We start from the raw sequence: 16,635 nt of genomic DNA on the forward strand, positions 1-16,635 counted from the left end.
GGCCCAACAAGTCCACACTGACCCGCCTAAGCGAAACCCACCCATACCCCTACATTTACCCCTTACCTAACACTACAGGCAATTTAGTATGGCCAATTCACCTGACCCTGCACATCTTTGGATGGTGGGAGGAAACCGGAACACCCGGAGGAAACCCACGCAGACACGGGGAGAACGTGCAAACTCCACACTGTCAGTCGCCTGAGGCGGGAAATGAACCCGGGTCTCTGACGCTGTGAGGCAGCAGTGCTAACCACTGTGCCACCGTGCCGCCCACTCATCTCCAGCAATTTCTGAAACTCCCATGATCACTGAATCACCCACAGCTAAGCCCCACCACATGCAATCTCCAACTATGCCCACAAGATCTGATACCCGTCCAATCCACCTGCACCGCACAATCCCCAGTACCTTGCCAGCCTAACAGGGAAACCATTTGTCCCCTGAGCCACAAGCTGAAGTATACTTATGTAATACAGTCAAACATATAAAAAATGCTATTTAATTTAATGTTTTTATCCCCAGCTATCCACATGTAACTAATCTGCATGTCACTTGTCAGCATAAAATAAGCTTTTTCTAAGAAAGTCAGTGTTTCTTAACACTCCCAAGCTCATTTTGCCAATTCATTCACCAGAGGTTAGCTTAAATATTTTTATGAAGTTTCCACTCTTTCCCACCAGTCCAAAAACTCAACTTAGCTCCTCCTTGTCTAAGCCTCCCATTTGGGTTTTCATAACTTCAATCAATTTCAGCTGCTAACTTAGGTTTTCGGCACATCTTCCCTCATATCGAATCCCAAACCCGAGAAATTCTTTCGAATTTCAGTTTTAATCACTCCACTGATTCTATACATCCACAGGGTCTCTTTGAAGCAGTAAAAAGAGCCCAGGAGATCTCTTGACTTTAACCATCAACAGAATTTAATGGAAAGCTGAAAAGTAAACTTTTAGTAGAAAAATATTTACAGTCAAATTATACCAACCAGCCCCTTGAAAGACATAAATGATCACGGTTTATGTGCTGAGCTATTATGTTCTACTTAACCTTTGCAAACAAAGCATATTTGCTTTGTAATTGAACTGCATGAGCAGAGTTGGTCAAATCTATGATTCCTTAAAGGTCTGACTCAACTAAACAATCAACAGTGCATTTAGTATCGTCAGAACTGTTTTTATTATTCATTCACAGGGCTGTGGCTAGGTCATCATTTATTTCACATCTGGAACTGCCCTTGAAAAGGTACTGGTGAGCTGCCATCTTGAATTGATGCAATCATTGAGGTCTAGGAACATGTATGGTGCTTTCAGGAAGGGAATTCCAGGACTTTGATCTAATGACAATGACAGAATGGTGATAAATGTGCAAATCAGGAAGGTGTATAGCGTGAAGGGGAATTTGTAGGTGGTGGTGTCCCTGTGCATCTGCCACACTTGTCATTCGAAATGGCAGAGATTGTGGGTTTGGAAAGTTCTGATGAAGGACCCTTGGTGAATTGTTGCATTGCATCATGCTGCCACTGTGCATCCGTGATGGAGGGAGTGGATGTTGTAGATAGTGGATGGGGTGTCAAACAAGTGGGATTGTGTTAGCCTTCGTGAGTGCAGTTGGAACTGCACCCATCCAAGCAAGTTGAGAGTATTCCATCACCCTCCTGACTTGGGCCTTGTAGATGGTGGATGAAGATGCACGAGACAGCAGTGAATTGCTTGCTGCAGAATTCCTAGCTTCTGACCTGCTCTTGCAGCCATAGTACTTATATGGCTGTTCCAGTTCAGTTTCTGATTAAGGATAAACCCCCAGGATTTTGATGATGAAGGATTAGGCAATGTTAATGCCATTGACCTTCAAGGGATGATGATTGGATTCTCTATCGGTGGAGATGGTCACTGCCTGGCACTTCTGTGGTGTGAATGTTTCTTGCCATTTATCAATACAAGCCCTAGATATCATCTAGGTCTTGCTGCAAATGAACCTAAAGTGATTCAGTCTCCGAGGTGTCGCGAATTGTGCTGAACGTTGTGCTATCATCAGTGAACATCTCTATTTCTGACCGTATGATGGAGGGAAGGTCATTGATGAAACAGCTAAAGATGGTTGGGCCTAGGACATTACCCTGAGGAACTCCTGCAGAGATGTCCTGGAACTGAGATGACTGACCTTCAACAACCAGAACCATCTTCCTATGCGCTGAGTATGATTCCAACCAATGGAGAACTTTTCGCTATTTCCCATTGATGCCTTACTCAGCTCCTTAACGTCAGGGCAGCCACTATCACTTTAACTCTGGAGTTCAACTCTTTTGTCCATGTTTGGATCAAGGTTGTAATGAGATCAGGTGCAGTGTGGCCTTGGTTGAACCCAAACTGAGCATCAATAAGTAGGTTATTCCTTTGTAAGTGCTGCTTAACAGTTCTGACAATGATCCCTTTCATCATGGATGACCGAGAGTGGTGTTAATTGACTGGGTTGGATTTGTGCACAGGAAATAACTGGGCAATTTTGCACATTATTGGGTAAATGTTTGTCTTGTAACACAAATCTACATGGGTATTTCAAAGGAGCCTACAATAGGTTTGACTACAGACACACTGTGGTCGTCATGGACCAGTGCATTATGTCATTGCTTCTCATTCCCAGAGATCCTCCCAACTCATGAAGGGGGTCTGCTTATATATCGGATAGTATCCCTGCCTCTGAACCAGGAGTACAAAGTTCAAAACACAGCCCAGAACATCATGGTCAAAAAAGGTGCATTCATAACATGGGCAAAGTCTCAACTCACAAATCTTTCCAATATACATCAATGCTGGGTTCTAAGAATGGGACCAGGTTAGACATGTGATGGAAAAAACACTGGAGTTTCTATACAACAAATAGTTCCAGGCTGCAACTCCCAGTGTGAATTATACTTTCACCATCTCATTGTTCTGGGTTAGAGCTCTGGAAATTCAACCCATTGTTTCTAGTTATGTTGTGACAGGTATGCCACCAATGCAGGCTGAATTGTACCCACGGTATACCAGTTATCTAGAAACACAGAAAATAGGAGAAAGAGTCCATCATTCGGCCCTTCGGCCCACCATTCATTATAATCATGGCTGATCATCCAATTCAACAGCCTGTTCCTGCTTTTCACTCAAACTCTTTGATCATTTTAGCCCTAAGGTCTCCTTCTTGAAAACAAATTGCAACTAAAAGCAATAAAAGGGAAAGGAAGGCTGAGATATTAAGACTAAGGGAGCAATTTTGATTTAGAGCAATTTTGCAAAGCTGCCAAATGGCTGCCCATTTTACAACTCTCCTGATTTTTCCTTCTATTACTTTCAATTTTAAAAGTAGCCCCAGCAATCTGTCCAGAACGCAGTGCTGGGACTGAATTTGATGGGCTTCCATCAGTTTAATTGTGCTAAACAGAAATGAATGGAGACAAGCGCATCCATCCTTAGTATAAATATAACCCCCCATCCTATTCACACTTACCACTTGCAGTTTGATCTGTGCACATACAGAACTTCGCTTCACAGCTGCAAAGCTGGTGCTAAATGTCTTCCGGACACAACTGATCCTTTGCAAAGCCTGCTGGGAAGTGCCTTCCAAACCAGACACTGACCGACATATCATCGGGATTTTAGATCGTGAAGAGAAAAGGCTCTTGAGGAATTCACTGGTTGGAGGAAGTAATGGAATAAATTAGCTGTGTTTCATTGTCAGTGCTGTGTTCAACATTACAGATAGAATTATAAAACAAAACCAGCAAAGAAATACAAGATACTTCAGGGTCTAGAGGACCAATGTGGAAATCATTTAACTGCTTTCCATTTCACCGTCCCTTTTCTTTAAAGATGTCAGATTGTTAATGCTAATCTATGTCCTTTTTAATTGTCCCATTCTGATTGTCTTGGAATAAAATGGGGAATTCACAAATGGAGATCCCAAGGAGAAATAGGGCAGCACACTGGCTCAGTGGTTAGCAGTGCTGCCTCACAGTACCAGAGACCTGTGTTCAATTCCAAGCTTGGGTGTCTGTCTGTGCGGAGTTTGCATGTTCTCCCCTTGTCTGCGTGGGTTTCCTCCAAGTGCTCCAGATTCCTCCCATTGTCCAAAGATTCACAGGTTAGGTGTATTGGCCATGCTACGTTCCTCCACAGTGTTAAGGGATGTATCAGGGGTTAAGGGATAGGTAGGGGAGTGGTTCTGAGTAGTATGCTTTTCAATGGGTTGGTGCAAACTTGATGGGCTGAATGGCCTGCTTCTGTACTGTAGGGATTCTCTGATGCGACTGTAGCAGGTGCTGGGGAAGATTGAGCAGACACTCAATTGTTGGTGTGGACTCTACAGGGATGGGCCAATGAGTCTTTTGAAGGTCTGGGAGGTCAGCAGTACCAATGGTCAGGGCAGAAGGTGCTTCCCACATGGGTGAAGAATGCCCTCAAGATACATGTACCCACTGAATAGACTTTGGCCATAGCTGGTGAGCCATCACTGCACAAGGATAATGTCCTCTCTGCTGGCCTGCAGTTCTGGACCACATAGCTCCACAGATCTATGCTGTACTTTTCACAGAGGAATCTCTGGCACTGACCTGTGCCATGTCTCATTATCAGCTCCACCACCAGCAACATGCCACCCCCACCCTCCCACCCCACCACCAGCCTGATACTCAGAGGATGCCACAATTCTATCCAGGGACTCCAAAACATGTCAGGGGTCCCTCCTGCATCTGGACAACAATGTCTAGGCAGTGGAGGAAGATTGGCCTTAATTGGTCACTCTCACTGGTGGCCAAGAAGCCATGACCTTCCAGAAACCACTTCTTTGGAAATCGGCCAGAGGCGCGACCATGCCAACATTGTGGCATGCTGACCATTATAAGAGACTGCCAACACATCTGCTTCCCAACCCACTTCTAGCTCAGGATGAAAGCTCCATTCAAGGAGCAACAGCACCTTCACCACTCTACAACCATTTGTCTCCCTCAGTTTTCCCTTCTGTCATACTCTGTCTACCCTTTAATAGGTCTTGTACTCAAGGTCTCAGTTCCTTGATATATTTTTCTATGAAATGTCTTTCTGTAGTTTATATTCCATTTATCTTTGAAAGTTGCCACTCAGGTGGATAGAGCTTGTAAGAAGGCCTATGGTCTATTAGCGTTCATTAGCAGAGGGATTGAATTCAAGAGTCGTGAAGTGATATTACAGCTGTACAGGACTTTGGTTAGGCCACATTTGGAGTACTGTGTGCAGTTCTGGTCGCCTCACTTTAGGAAAGATGTGGAAGCTTTGGAGAGGGTGCAGAGAAGATTTACCAGGATGTTGCCTGGAATGGAGAACAGGTCGTACGAGGATAGGTTGAGTGAACTTTAAGTGGCAATTGGATAGGTACATGGATGGGTGCTTAAGCTAGGACAAATGTTCGGCACAACATCGTGGGCCTAAGGGCCTGTTCTGTGCTGTATTGTTCTATGTTCTATGTTCTATGTTCTAAGTCAGGAGGATCTCAGTTTAGAGGAACATCAAGCTTAGCCGAGAGTTCCTCATATTATTTGTGCATTATTAAGAAAAACATTTTAAATAAAGCTTTCACAAACCTCAATGGATTGATGTTAATAAAATAATGTGGTTTTTAGAATACTAAAGTGAATCATATATCCATTCCATGGCAAAGACCCACAAGGGAGTTGGATATTAATAAAATATTCCATATTGATTGATCTGTTAATGGTATAATACGTATTAATAATGCATAGGGTTTAGAGGATCCATTCTAGGAGAATTGTTGAACCAGCTCTCAGCATACAGTGCACTTGTGGGGACATGAGAGTTGAGCAAAGAGGATAGTTTCCATTCCTAAAGATGACAGAGCAGAAGGACGTAGAGTAAATAATCAAAAGGGATAGCATTGTTGAGATACCCATACCAGGAAGAGGGTAAATCTCAGGAAGAGGTTAGGTTATTTCAACAGTGCTAACCTGTCCAATTATTTATCTTTTCCACCCTGTCAGCGATCAACTTCTGGATGAAAGATCCATGGGCAATCTTCCCAACACACCGCCAATTAAAGTTTGACAGTAGCCAATTGATGACCACTTAAGGGATCAACTGAGTCCCCTAGCGAAAGAAACTTGAGTCAGACATCTTGAAGTTTATTTACAACAATAGCAATTCACAAGGTTATGATATCATAGACCTACACACATGGTCTGAGTTCTCTGATTATTAATGTTTAAATACAATGGATAAGTGACTGATCGAAGACACTGCACTCACCTCATTACACAGAGAGGATGATTAAAGGTGAGCCAGTTAATCAGGAAAGCTAATGGATTGTTGGCACTTATTTCAAGGGATTTGGTGTGTAAGAGTGGGGAAGACTTACTGCAAATGTACAAGGTGTTGGTGAGATCATATCTAGAGAATAGTGAGTAGTTTTGGTTCCTTTATTTGAAGAAAGATATTGCATCATTGGAAGCAATTCAGAGAAAGTTCATGAGGATGATCCCTAGGATGGAAGGATTGTCTTATGAGCAAAGGCTAAACAGGTTGGGCTAAACTCACTGGAACTCAGAGGAATGAGAGGTGATCTCATTGGAGCATGTCGGACTTGACAGGGTCAGTGCTGAGAAAATGTTTCCCCTTATGGGAGAGTCTAGGACCAGAAGGCATAGACTCAGAATAAAGGGGCATCAATTTAAGACTGAGGAGGCATTTATTCTCTCAGAGGGTTGAGAGTCTTTGGAACTCCTTGCCACAAAGAGCTGTGGGGGCAGAGTCATTGTGTCTATTTAAGGTGGAGATAGATAGATTCTTCATCAGCCAGGGAATCAAGGGTTAAAGAGAAAAGTCAGGAAAGTGATGTAAGGAGTGTTGGATCAGCCATGATCCTATTGAATGGGAGAGCAGGCTCGAGGGGCTGAATGGCCTACTCCTGTTCCTTATAGTCTTCTGATCTTTATATGGAAACGTCACATATATTGATGATGCATAAATGTCTGGAACCCTTGCAGTGATACAACAGCTGGTTGATGTTTTAGATTTTGGATCTTAGCTGGTCATCTTGGCCATGAGGCTGGAACACTTACAGTCTGGATTCCTGCAGCAGCTGGCTGGCATTCTCCAGCGAGAGGTTTTGCTTGGCCTTGTTGATCCAACCTGTCAGGTCATATCTCACAGGGTCTGTGCCGAGCTGGTGCGCTATCACAAACTGCAGCTCCTGCTCACACCTCCTCACTGGCTGGCTCTCTGCAGGCACAATTCATCAATGCAGGCTTTAGCTGTATTCATGTGAAATATTCAGAACCCAAAAATCAGACAAAACTTTACCACAAAAAATACAGTTGAAGGAAAGCACAAGGGTAAAGGGATGGGTGTGGCCAGACAAAAAGACCTTCCTGCTGTAAAAGGTCTACCAATGAATATTTTAATATGACTTTAAAATAATTAATGATTTGGAGATGCCGGTGTTGGACTGCGGTGGATAAAGTTAAAAATCACACAACACCAGGTTATAGTTCAACAGGTTTAATTGGAAGCTCTAGCTTTCAGAGTGCTGCTCCTTCATCAGGTGGTTATGGGATGAAGGAGCAGCGCTCCGAAAGCTAGTGCTTCCAATTAAACCTGTTGGACTATAACCTGGTGTTGTGTGACTTTTAACTTAAATAATTAATGGTCAATGACTGGCCCCCTTCCCTTTTGTTACTATTCTTTGCTGAGACATGGGCATCACTGCCAGGGTAAGCAGTTGCTGCCCGTCCCTGGCTGCCCTTGACCTGAAAGGTTCACTCAGCCATTGCAGAGGGACAGTGAAGAGACCACAACACCGCTGTGGGTCTGGAGTCACATGTAGGCCAGACCAGGTAAGGACAGCAGATTTCCTGTCCCCTTACAACAATCAATAGTCACTTACAGTTCCATGGTCACCATCACTGAGATTCATTTTCTTTTCCAGATTTCATTAAGTAGATTTAAATTCGTCAAATGCTATAATTTATATCCATGTGCCCAGAGTGTTCAGCAAGGACAATCCAATGAAATTACCAGTACCCCTCCAACTCTCCCTTAATCCCATTTGCCAATCCTTATTTTAGATCATAGAAACCCTACTGTATGGAAACATGCCATTCAGCCCAACGCACCTACACCAACCCTCCAAAGGGTATCCCACCCAAATCCAGCCCCCTACCCTACCTCTGTAACCCTGCATTTCCCCTGGCCAATCCATTTAACCTGCACACCTTTGGACTGTGGATGGAAAACTGGAGCACCCAGAGGAAACCCATACAGATACCGGGAGAATGTGCAAACTCCACACAGAGAGTTGCCCAGGGGTGCAATTGAACCTGGATCTCCAACACTGTGAAGCAGCAGTGCTAACCACTGAACCATCTTGCTGCCTGCTCCTCATTTATTTTGCTCCTCATACATGATTTAAGTTCAGATTTTAAAAAGAAAATTCTGATTTGCAGTCTGTGTGTCAATCTGATTTATTGAAAAGTTTTACTCTTTGTCTTCCTCACAGACTCTGTGGGTATTAAATGAGCAAATTAACAAAAACTGCCACTGAAAGGCTCTTGAAAAAGTCTAGGCCAAAAGGTAAACCTCCTCTGTCATGTCTTACAAAGAGAGATGTGGATTTATATTCAGTAGACTTTAGAAGAATAATCTAGGTTTAGAAACCTAGGAAATTCTAACAAGTCTAGACAGGGTAACACAGGAATGATGTTCCCGAGGACTGCGGAGTCCAAGACCAGAGGTTTCAGGGGTTAAGAATACGGAGGGGCATTTAGGACTGAGATGAGCTGAAACTGCTTCACTCAGAGTGTTGAGCCTATAGAATTGTCTGTCACAAAGGCCAGTTGAGGCCAAAATATTGAATGCTTTCAAGAAGGAGTTACATATAGACTTTACGGCATCAAAGGGTAAGGGGAGAAAGTGTGAACAGGAGCTTGGAGAATCAGCCTTTGTAAGGGCAGGCCCGATTGGCCAAATCACCCACTCCTCCACTTATTTCCCATGTTTCTATGTAACCTTTCTGAGGACTTTATGTCTGTATTGAATTATGTTGCTCATAATTGTCCAAAAAGTCCTAGCTTTGGTCTAAACAATGGTGTAGAGAGGTCTAACATGATACTTTTATATTCCATGCATCAAGTCATAAACCCATGCAACTCATCTTATCAATTTGCCCTGCCACATTTAAGGATTTATCTAACTGAACACCACAGTACTGTGTGTGGTTTAATGCTACACTATGAATTCGTGCTCAAGACTGATTGGAAAAAAAGAAGACAAAATCAAGAATTGTCTTCAGGTTTAAATTTCTTTATTATACATTAATACTAAATACTACTATATGTTAATCATGGATATGTCAGGTTCATATTTGAAAGTTACATACATAAGGAGTAATCTATCTTGTGAATGTGCATGTGGTCTCAAAATCTTCCTAATCTAGTGTAGTTTGATGTAGTAGTATCTGTTTAATTTGGTCTGCTCTAACTCTGCCCACACTGTGCTATTTATGCTCAGTGATGTGCAATTCCAGGACATCATTACAAGTTGCACCAGGGTTCTGAAGCCCTTACAGTTGTCGTTCTCTGGTCAGCCACACCTGTTTACATTGTTTCATTAAATAGTCAATTCCCCCCTCCTTGCTGTGCTGTTCAAGGACTCGAATGTATGCAAGGTATTGGCTTTCCTTGTCCACATCCAATAATGGCCACACTTTGTTAACTGTCAACCACTTTGGGTCATAGTAAAGATATTAAAAAGGCTAAATAAATGCACTTTTTTTTCCTGGTGGGAAGGGTGTGAAAATAATGTGATGAGGTTTCATGCTTCTTCCATCAGCCAGTCTCAGAGTAATGTTGTCAAAGTCTCCAGATTTTAGATTTACAGCCTTTGTCTACCTGCTGCAACTCTGGGTCTGGTAAGATCTTGGGTAAAGGAAGCCTGAGGATATGGATTTTTGCACTTGCTCTTTGCTACAGAAACATGAACATCTCAGTAACAGATGGAATGAAACAAAACACACACATTAACAGTTTGTTTAAATCACTGCATTGTTGGATCATTACTAGAATTTATCTGATGAATTCTCAGGGTGAGAAACAGATGTTATAAACATCTAATGGTTTCAGTACTCAACAAGGAATATCTAAGCAAATATCTGTGTTGATTTCTTTATTAGCTGCTTGCACTGACATCAACATTAATCTATCATTGAGTGAGCAGATACCATTTACAAGAAACACATTACTGAAGATAGACAATGTGGTTTCCCAGATACTGTTCTCAATAAACCATCACCAATCTGTTCATTATACTTTAGCAACTGATCTCTTGAGTCCACTAATTAAAATAACAAATTAGAGCTGCTGTCTCCCATACTTATTCTTTGTACAGACTTTACAATGTAAACTGTTTGTTTTATTTCTATCATTACCTTCTTTTTCCATTCCCTTCTTCTCAAAGTAGGAACACAAACGGTCAAGGACAACAGCATCATTGGAGCCTTGGACTAACACCTCTTCATCCAGAATCCAGAGAAGGCCTTTGGGTTCCTCACCCTGTGTAGATGGCTGAACCTTGAACTGAAAGATGAAATGCTAAACGTTAGACTAAGTAGAGAACCTAAAGTATTTGCCGTTTGATTTTCATATAGCAGACTTATGTGGAGCAAAAGCGAGATAATAAAAAACAGGGGCTGCGAGATAACTTTGTCTTCTGTTGAGTATATGTTAGGCAAAACAGTTTAATTGCCTCTAGGTGCACTTTGGAAATTATTGTGAATGCTGAGTGGGTTCAGCTCTTTGAACTCCGAGACTTCAGTCTATATCCAGCTTATATTGATGTCAATCCTTTTGCCAGTTACAAAAAAAGCAATAAGATTTGCTGACTGAATTTTAAATGAACTGTCAGGAATGTAAGAGTGATGGAGAGAAGTGTTGAAAATTAGCTCAAAAATGGACGGTTTGCATGAGTCACACATACATTTCACAAGACGAACCTAAGGCGTGTTGCAGATTACCTTTTGCTCAGGGGTCTGTAATAACCGAAAATAATTTATTTGAAAATAAAAACTTGGAAATTAGAAGATTGGATGCTGTTGTGTTGCAGAGAACATATTACTTTGTTTTTTTTAATGGTTTGAAGAAAAAATGCAACTGTGTGGAGTTTGCTTCTTGGTTGGACAAGAGTGATACAATCATACGGCACAGAAGCAGACCCTTCAGTCCAACCTATCCATGCAAACCAGACATCCCATTCTCACCTAGTCCCATTTGCCAGCATTTATCCCATGTCCTTCTATATCTTTCCTAATCATGTACCCATCCAGATGTCTTAAATGTTGTAAAAGCACCAGCCTCCACCATTTCCTCTGGCAGCTTGTTCTTCTCTTAGGTTCCTTTCAAATCTTTTACCTCTCACCTTAAACCTATATCCTCTAGTTTTAGACTCCCCAAGCCTGGGAAAAAGAGCTTGGCTATTCACCCTTCTGTTTCCATCATGAATTTATAAACAACTGTAATGTCACTCCTCAGCCTTTGATGTTCCAACGATAAAAGTCCCAGCCTACTCAGCCTCTCCCTAAAGTTCAAACTCTTGTAAATCTTTTCTGCACCCTTTCCAGTTTAAGAACACGAGCGTATGCAACTTTTACAGAAGTTGGATTTGATAATTTTCTGCGACATATTGCCACCAGGTATCTTTGGGTTGAAAATAAAACTGCTGAGCAACAGCTTTTGGAATTGTTTTAAGATGTAGCTTGTTGCAGTGATACTACCTTCTACCTAACCTGGGAGCACTTTATGTTGACACAGATTGTATTGTTTGGTATGAGACCCAGATGGATCCCATTGATTACGAGATCCCCAATTGGGATTGTTAACCTGGGCCAATCAGGGAGCCCTGGCTGACAGATATGAACAGGAGATGGCGCCGTAGGGAGTGGAGTGCATCATTTCTCCCTCCAACTCTATTTTGATTTAGTCCCTACCCTCCCCTTCACTGTTTTGATCACACAGCACTGCCCTTTGATGTGAAGGGCAGTGTTTGTCACTGGCCACCCGGGTGTTTTCCTATCTTCCTGGTGGTGGAAATTGAATAAAGATTCGTGCACTTTGTGTCTTTCACTGAGTCTCACCCCTGCACACACCATGGGTGCTGGGGATAAAATAAGCACTACCGCACTTAGGTGGTAGTGTGGGGGTTAAAATAAAAAAAATTTTAAAAAAAAATAATAAAATAAAAAAAAGAAAAGAACAGGAAAAAAAAATAAACACAGTTCAGACCCTGGAGTTGTTCAGGGAGAGGTGGGCGCCGCAGGGAGTGGAGTGCATCATTTCTCCCTCCAATTCTATTTTGATTAAAAAAAAATGAACAGGAGATGGCGCCGTAGGGAGTGGAGTGCATCATTTCTCCCTCCAACTCTATTTTGATTTAGTCCCTACCCTCCCCTTCACTGTTTTGATCACACAGCACTGCCCTTTGATGTGAAGGGCAGTGTTTGTCAAAGGCTACCCGGGTGTTTTCCTATCTTCCTGGTGGTGGAAATTGAAAAAAAAAGAAAAGAAAAAAAAAAGAAAAAAAAAATGAACAGGAGATGGCGCCGTAGGGAGTGGAGTGCATCATTTCTCCCTCCAACTCTATTTTGATTTAGTCCCTACCCTCCCCTTCACTGTTTTGATCACACAGCACTGCCTTTGATGTGAAGGGCAGTGTTTGTCACTGGCCACCCGGGTGTTTTCCTATCTTCCTGGTGGTGGAAATTGAATAAAGATTCGTGCACTTTGTGTCTTTCACTGTGTCTCACACCTGCACAAAAAAAATGAACAGGAGATGGCGCCGCAGGGAGTGGAGTGCATCATTTCTCCCTCCAACTCTATTTTGATTTAGTCCCTACCCTCCTCTTCACTGTTTTGATCACACAACACTGCCCTTTGATGTGAAGGGCAGTGTTTGTCACTGGCCACCCGGGTGTTTTCCTATCTTCCTGGTGGTGGAATTTGAATAAAGATTCGTGCACTTTGTGTCTTTCACTGTGTCTCACACCTGCACACACACACCATGGGTGCTGGGGAAAAATAAGCACTACTGCACTTAGGTGGTAGTTTGTGGGGGTTAAGCAAAAAAGAAATGAACAGGAGATCCCCAGTGGAGGGCTCTCTACGTGGGAGTCCTTCCCCTTTCTCTCAGGGATCTGGGGTGGAGGGTGCTGCCTGCCCCTCTTCCGCGGTTACGTTAGAGCCCGCGTGTCCTTGGAGAAGGAGCACGCGGTGTCGACCAACACCCTAGAGTTGTTCATGGAGAGGTGGGTGCCGCAGGGAGTGGAGTGCATCATTTCTCCCTCCAACTCTATTTTGATTTAGTCCCTACCCTCCCCTTCACTGTTTTTGATCACTCAGCACTGCCCTTTGATGTGAAGGGCAGTGTTTGTCACTGGCCACCCGGGTGTTTTCCTATCTTCCTGGTGGTGGAATTTGAATAAATATTCGTGCACTTTGTGTCTTCCACTGTGTCTCACACCTGCACACACACACCATGGGTGCTGGGGATAAAAAAGCACTACCGCACTTAGGTGGTAGTGTGGGGGTTAAAAAGAAAATTAGCAGGGGATTCACACAAGAAAAAAAAGAAACAGGGAAAAAAAAGAAAGAAAAAAAGAAAAAAAGAAAATAGAAAAAGAAAAGAAGAAAGAAAAAAAAGAAAGAAAAAAAATGAACAGGAGATCTCCAGTGGAGGGCTCTCTACGCGGGAGTCCTCCCCCTTTCTCTCAGGGATCTGGGGTGGAGGGTGCTGCACGCAGCAGTCCCCTGCAACCGCAGATTGCGGGGGTTCATGGACTCCCAGCCCAACTGCTTGTTCTGTGGCGCTGTGGAGTCCGGGGACCATGTATATATTGGGTGTGGGCGTTTGCACTCCCTTTTGATTTTCTCAAAAACCTCCTCCTCTGCTTTTGGTTACACTTCAGTCCCACGCTCCTGATCTTTGGGCACCCGGTACGGAGGAGGGAGGGCAGGTCCTCATGGGTCTGCTCCTGGGCCTGGCCAAACTGGCCATCAACAGGTCCAGGCAGCGGGCCGTGAGGGGGTCGTTAGGGTCGAATGCCTGCCCCTCTTCCGCGGTTATGTTAGAGCCCGGGTGTCCACCAACATCCTGGAGTTGTTCAGGGACAGGTGGGCGCCGCAGGGAGTGGAGTGCATTATTTCCCCCTCCAACTCTATTTTGATTTAATCCTTGCCCTCCCCTTCACTGTTTGATCACACAGCATTGCCCTTTTTTTTGCGAAGGGCAGTGCTTGTCACTGGCCACTCGGGTGTTTTCCTATCTTCCTGGTGGTGGAAATTGAATAAAGATTCATGCACCTTGTGTCTCTCACTGTGTCTCACACCTGCACACACATACCATGGGTGCTGGGGAAAAATAAGCACTAATAAAAAAAGAAAAAAAGGAAAAAAAAACCAGGAGATTGGTACCGGGGTGGGCTGCCCCAGAGGTGGTCGAAAGGTGCTGAGGGTAGTTAGTGAGGGCGGAAGGTGGGTAGGCCATCCTGACCGCTGTCACCCCAGGCGGGTACCGGGGCGGGCTGTCCTAGAGGTGGTCGAAAGATGTGTCAGGGATGGGGGCTTGCTGGGTCTGTATTGTATGCACTTTTGTATGTAACAGTATTGTCTAATGTACAAATGTCATTGTCACTGTCTTGTCATATGTGGAGCTGGGATTTGAGGTTTGTCCTCATCTCCCTGTAAACTGGTTGAATGGTAGGGTTTGGGGCCTAGCTTTGCTGCTCCTCTCCCTTGTAAAATTGCTGTCTCTTGTGTACAGCTGTAAATGTTAATTGTTTTTTGTAAACTGTTTTGTAATTTGTTTAATAAAATATTATAAACAGGAGATTCAGAGAGTCTTCTCATTCCAGGGACTAGCTCTGAGCTGGCTGGTGTTATCATCAGTGTGTTACTGTTAGTTTCTGCCTCCCCTTTTTTTTGAAGGGGGGGGGAGCCCTGATTCCTGATTCCTGATTCCTGATTCCTGAACTGGCTGAATTATTCCACAAGGGCTCAGTTCAAACACCAATAAAAAGTTTGTTAACTGGCATTCCTTTTAGTGAGGACTGATTACTAAAATCCTGATGCACATTATGTCTTTCAGGGGTAACTCAGTTCTCATTAGGGGGTTGGTGATTCACTGGCTGGTTACAGCCTGTGTGTTACTCTTTTCACTCTTTTTGAGGAAAGGACAATGTTAATTTTGTGGTAGGGCTTAGCCCTTGGACTCTAGTTTCCTTTGTTTTTTTTGTATGTACCTTCACTTTTTATTGGTGTTTGAACTGAGCCCTTGTGGAATACATACATTTTACAAAAAATGGTGTTCCTGTGGGGAGGCCTAGCCATGGGACTGGGCCTCTGAAGATTGAACACCTGCGTGTGTGCTCGGAGGTAAGCACTTGCTGTATCCTGGAGTTTGGCAGCAGACCTTTCCTTCAGGAGTGGACCAAACCCCTGTGAGTTAACTGCACCTGTACAATGTACCATGTTCCTGTGAGTGGGCCTGGTTTTCCAAGGCTGGGCCAGGACTCCATGGAGACTAAACATCTGTGTGCTGTGGGATGCTGCCTTCAGGCGTGGACTCTGCAGTTTGGTGTGGACTCCATTTTGGACAATGCACCTCAAAACTGGAGTGGACACCATTCCTGGGAATGGACTCTATATTTTGAAGACTCTATATTTGGAATGTGCACCAGAAAGTACTCTGTTTTTTAGTAATTAACTGTATCGTGGTGTTTGTTGGGTCTATCACTTGCACTGGATTGTGTGTCCCTGGATCTAGCAGGCCTTAACTGTGAGCTGGGAGGATCATGGGTCGTCCTGAAAGATGTCACCCCGAGAGCCGGAGGATGGGTATGCCATCCTGTGAACCTGAAGGTTGGTAGGCTGTCCTGAAAGCCGGAGGGTGGGTAGGCCACCCTGATGCCAGTTGCCCCGAGAGCCAGATGGTGGGTAGGCTGCTCTGAGCACTGTCGTCCCAAGAAGGGGTAATCAGGATGGGCTGTCCTAGAGGTGGTCGAAAGGTGTCAGAGCAGCCGAGAGCCAGAAGGCACGTAGGGGTGGGCTGAGATCTGGAAGGCCTGTCGTCCCAGGGAAGGGGACAGGCTGTCCTAGAGGTGGCCGGAAGGTGTGCCAGGATAGCCCACTGGCTGGACGGCGCATTGGGGTGAGTGAGAACCCAATGGTACGTAGGGGCAGACCGAGAGCCAGAAGGCGGGTAGCTGTCCTCAGCGCTGTCACCCCGGGCAGGTACCGGGGCGGGTTGCCCCAGAGGTGGTCGAAAGGTGCTGAGGGTGGTTAGTGAAGCTGGAAGGTGGGTAGGCCGTCCTGACCGCTGTCACCCCGGGCGGGCTGTCCTAGAGGTGGTCAAAAGGTGTGTCAGGGTGGACCGAGAACTGGAAGGTGCATGGGGTGGACCGAGAGCCGGAAGGTGGGTAGGGGCGGGCTGCCTTAGAGTGGTCGGAAGGTGGGAGGGATGGGGGCTTGCTGGGTCTGTATTGTATGCACTTTTGTATGTAACAGTATTGTCTAATGTACAAATGTCATTGTCACTGTCTTGTCATTTGAGGTTTGTCCTCATCTCCCTGTAA

At 44.3% G+C, this 16,635-nt stretch overlaps 1 protein-coding gene across 1 annotated transcript in view; it reads right to left on the reverse strand.

The window, feature by feature from the left end:
* LOC122562395 (unconventional myosin-XVIIIb-like) overlaps positions 1 to 16,635 on the reverse strand; it is a 379,067-nt gene that overhangs the window by 195,473 nt on the left and 166,959 nt on the right. The window contains exons 17-19 of the mRNA XM_043715251.1: positions 10,444 to 10,591; positions 7,082 to 7,241; positions 3,484 to 3,667 (exon numbers count right to left, since the gene is read on the reverse strand). Of these exons, the coding sequence (XP_043571186.1) occupies positions 3,484 to 3,667; positions 7,082 to 7,241; positions 10,444 to 10,591 (492 nt within the window). The remainder of the gene's footprint in view (positions 1 to 3,483; positions 3,668 to 7,081; positions 7,242 to 10,443; positions 10,592 to 16,635) is intronic.

The sequence above is a fragment of the Chiloscyllium plagiosum genome, chromosome 25 (assembly GCF_004010195.1).
Source record: "Chiloscyllium plagiosum isolate BGI_BamShark_2017 chromosome 25, ASM401019v2, whole genome shotgun sequence".
In the NCBI taxonomy this organism is placed as follows: domain Eukaryota; kingdom Metazoa; phylum Chordata; class Chondrichthyes; order Orectolobiformes; family Hemiscylliidae; genus Chiloscyllium; species Chiloscyllium plagiosum.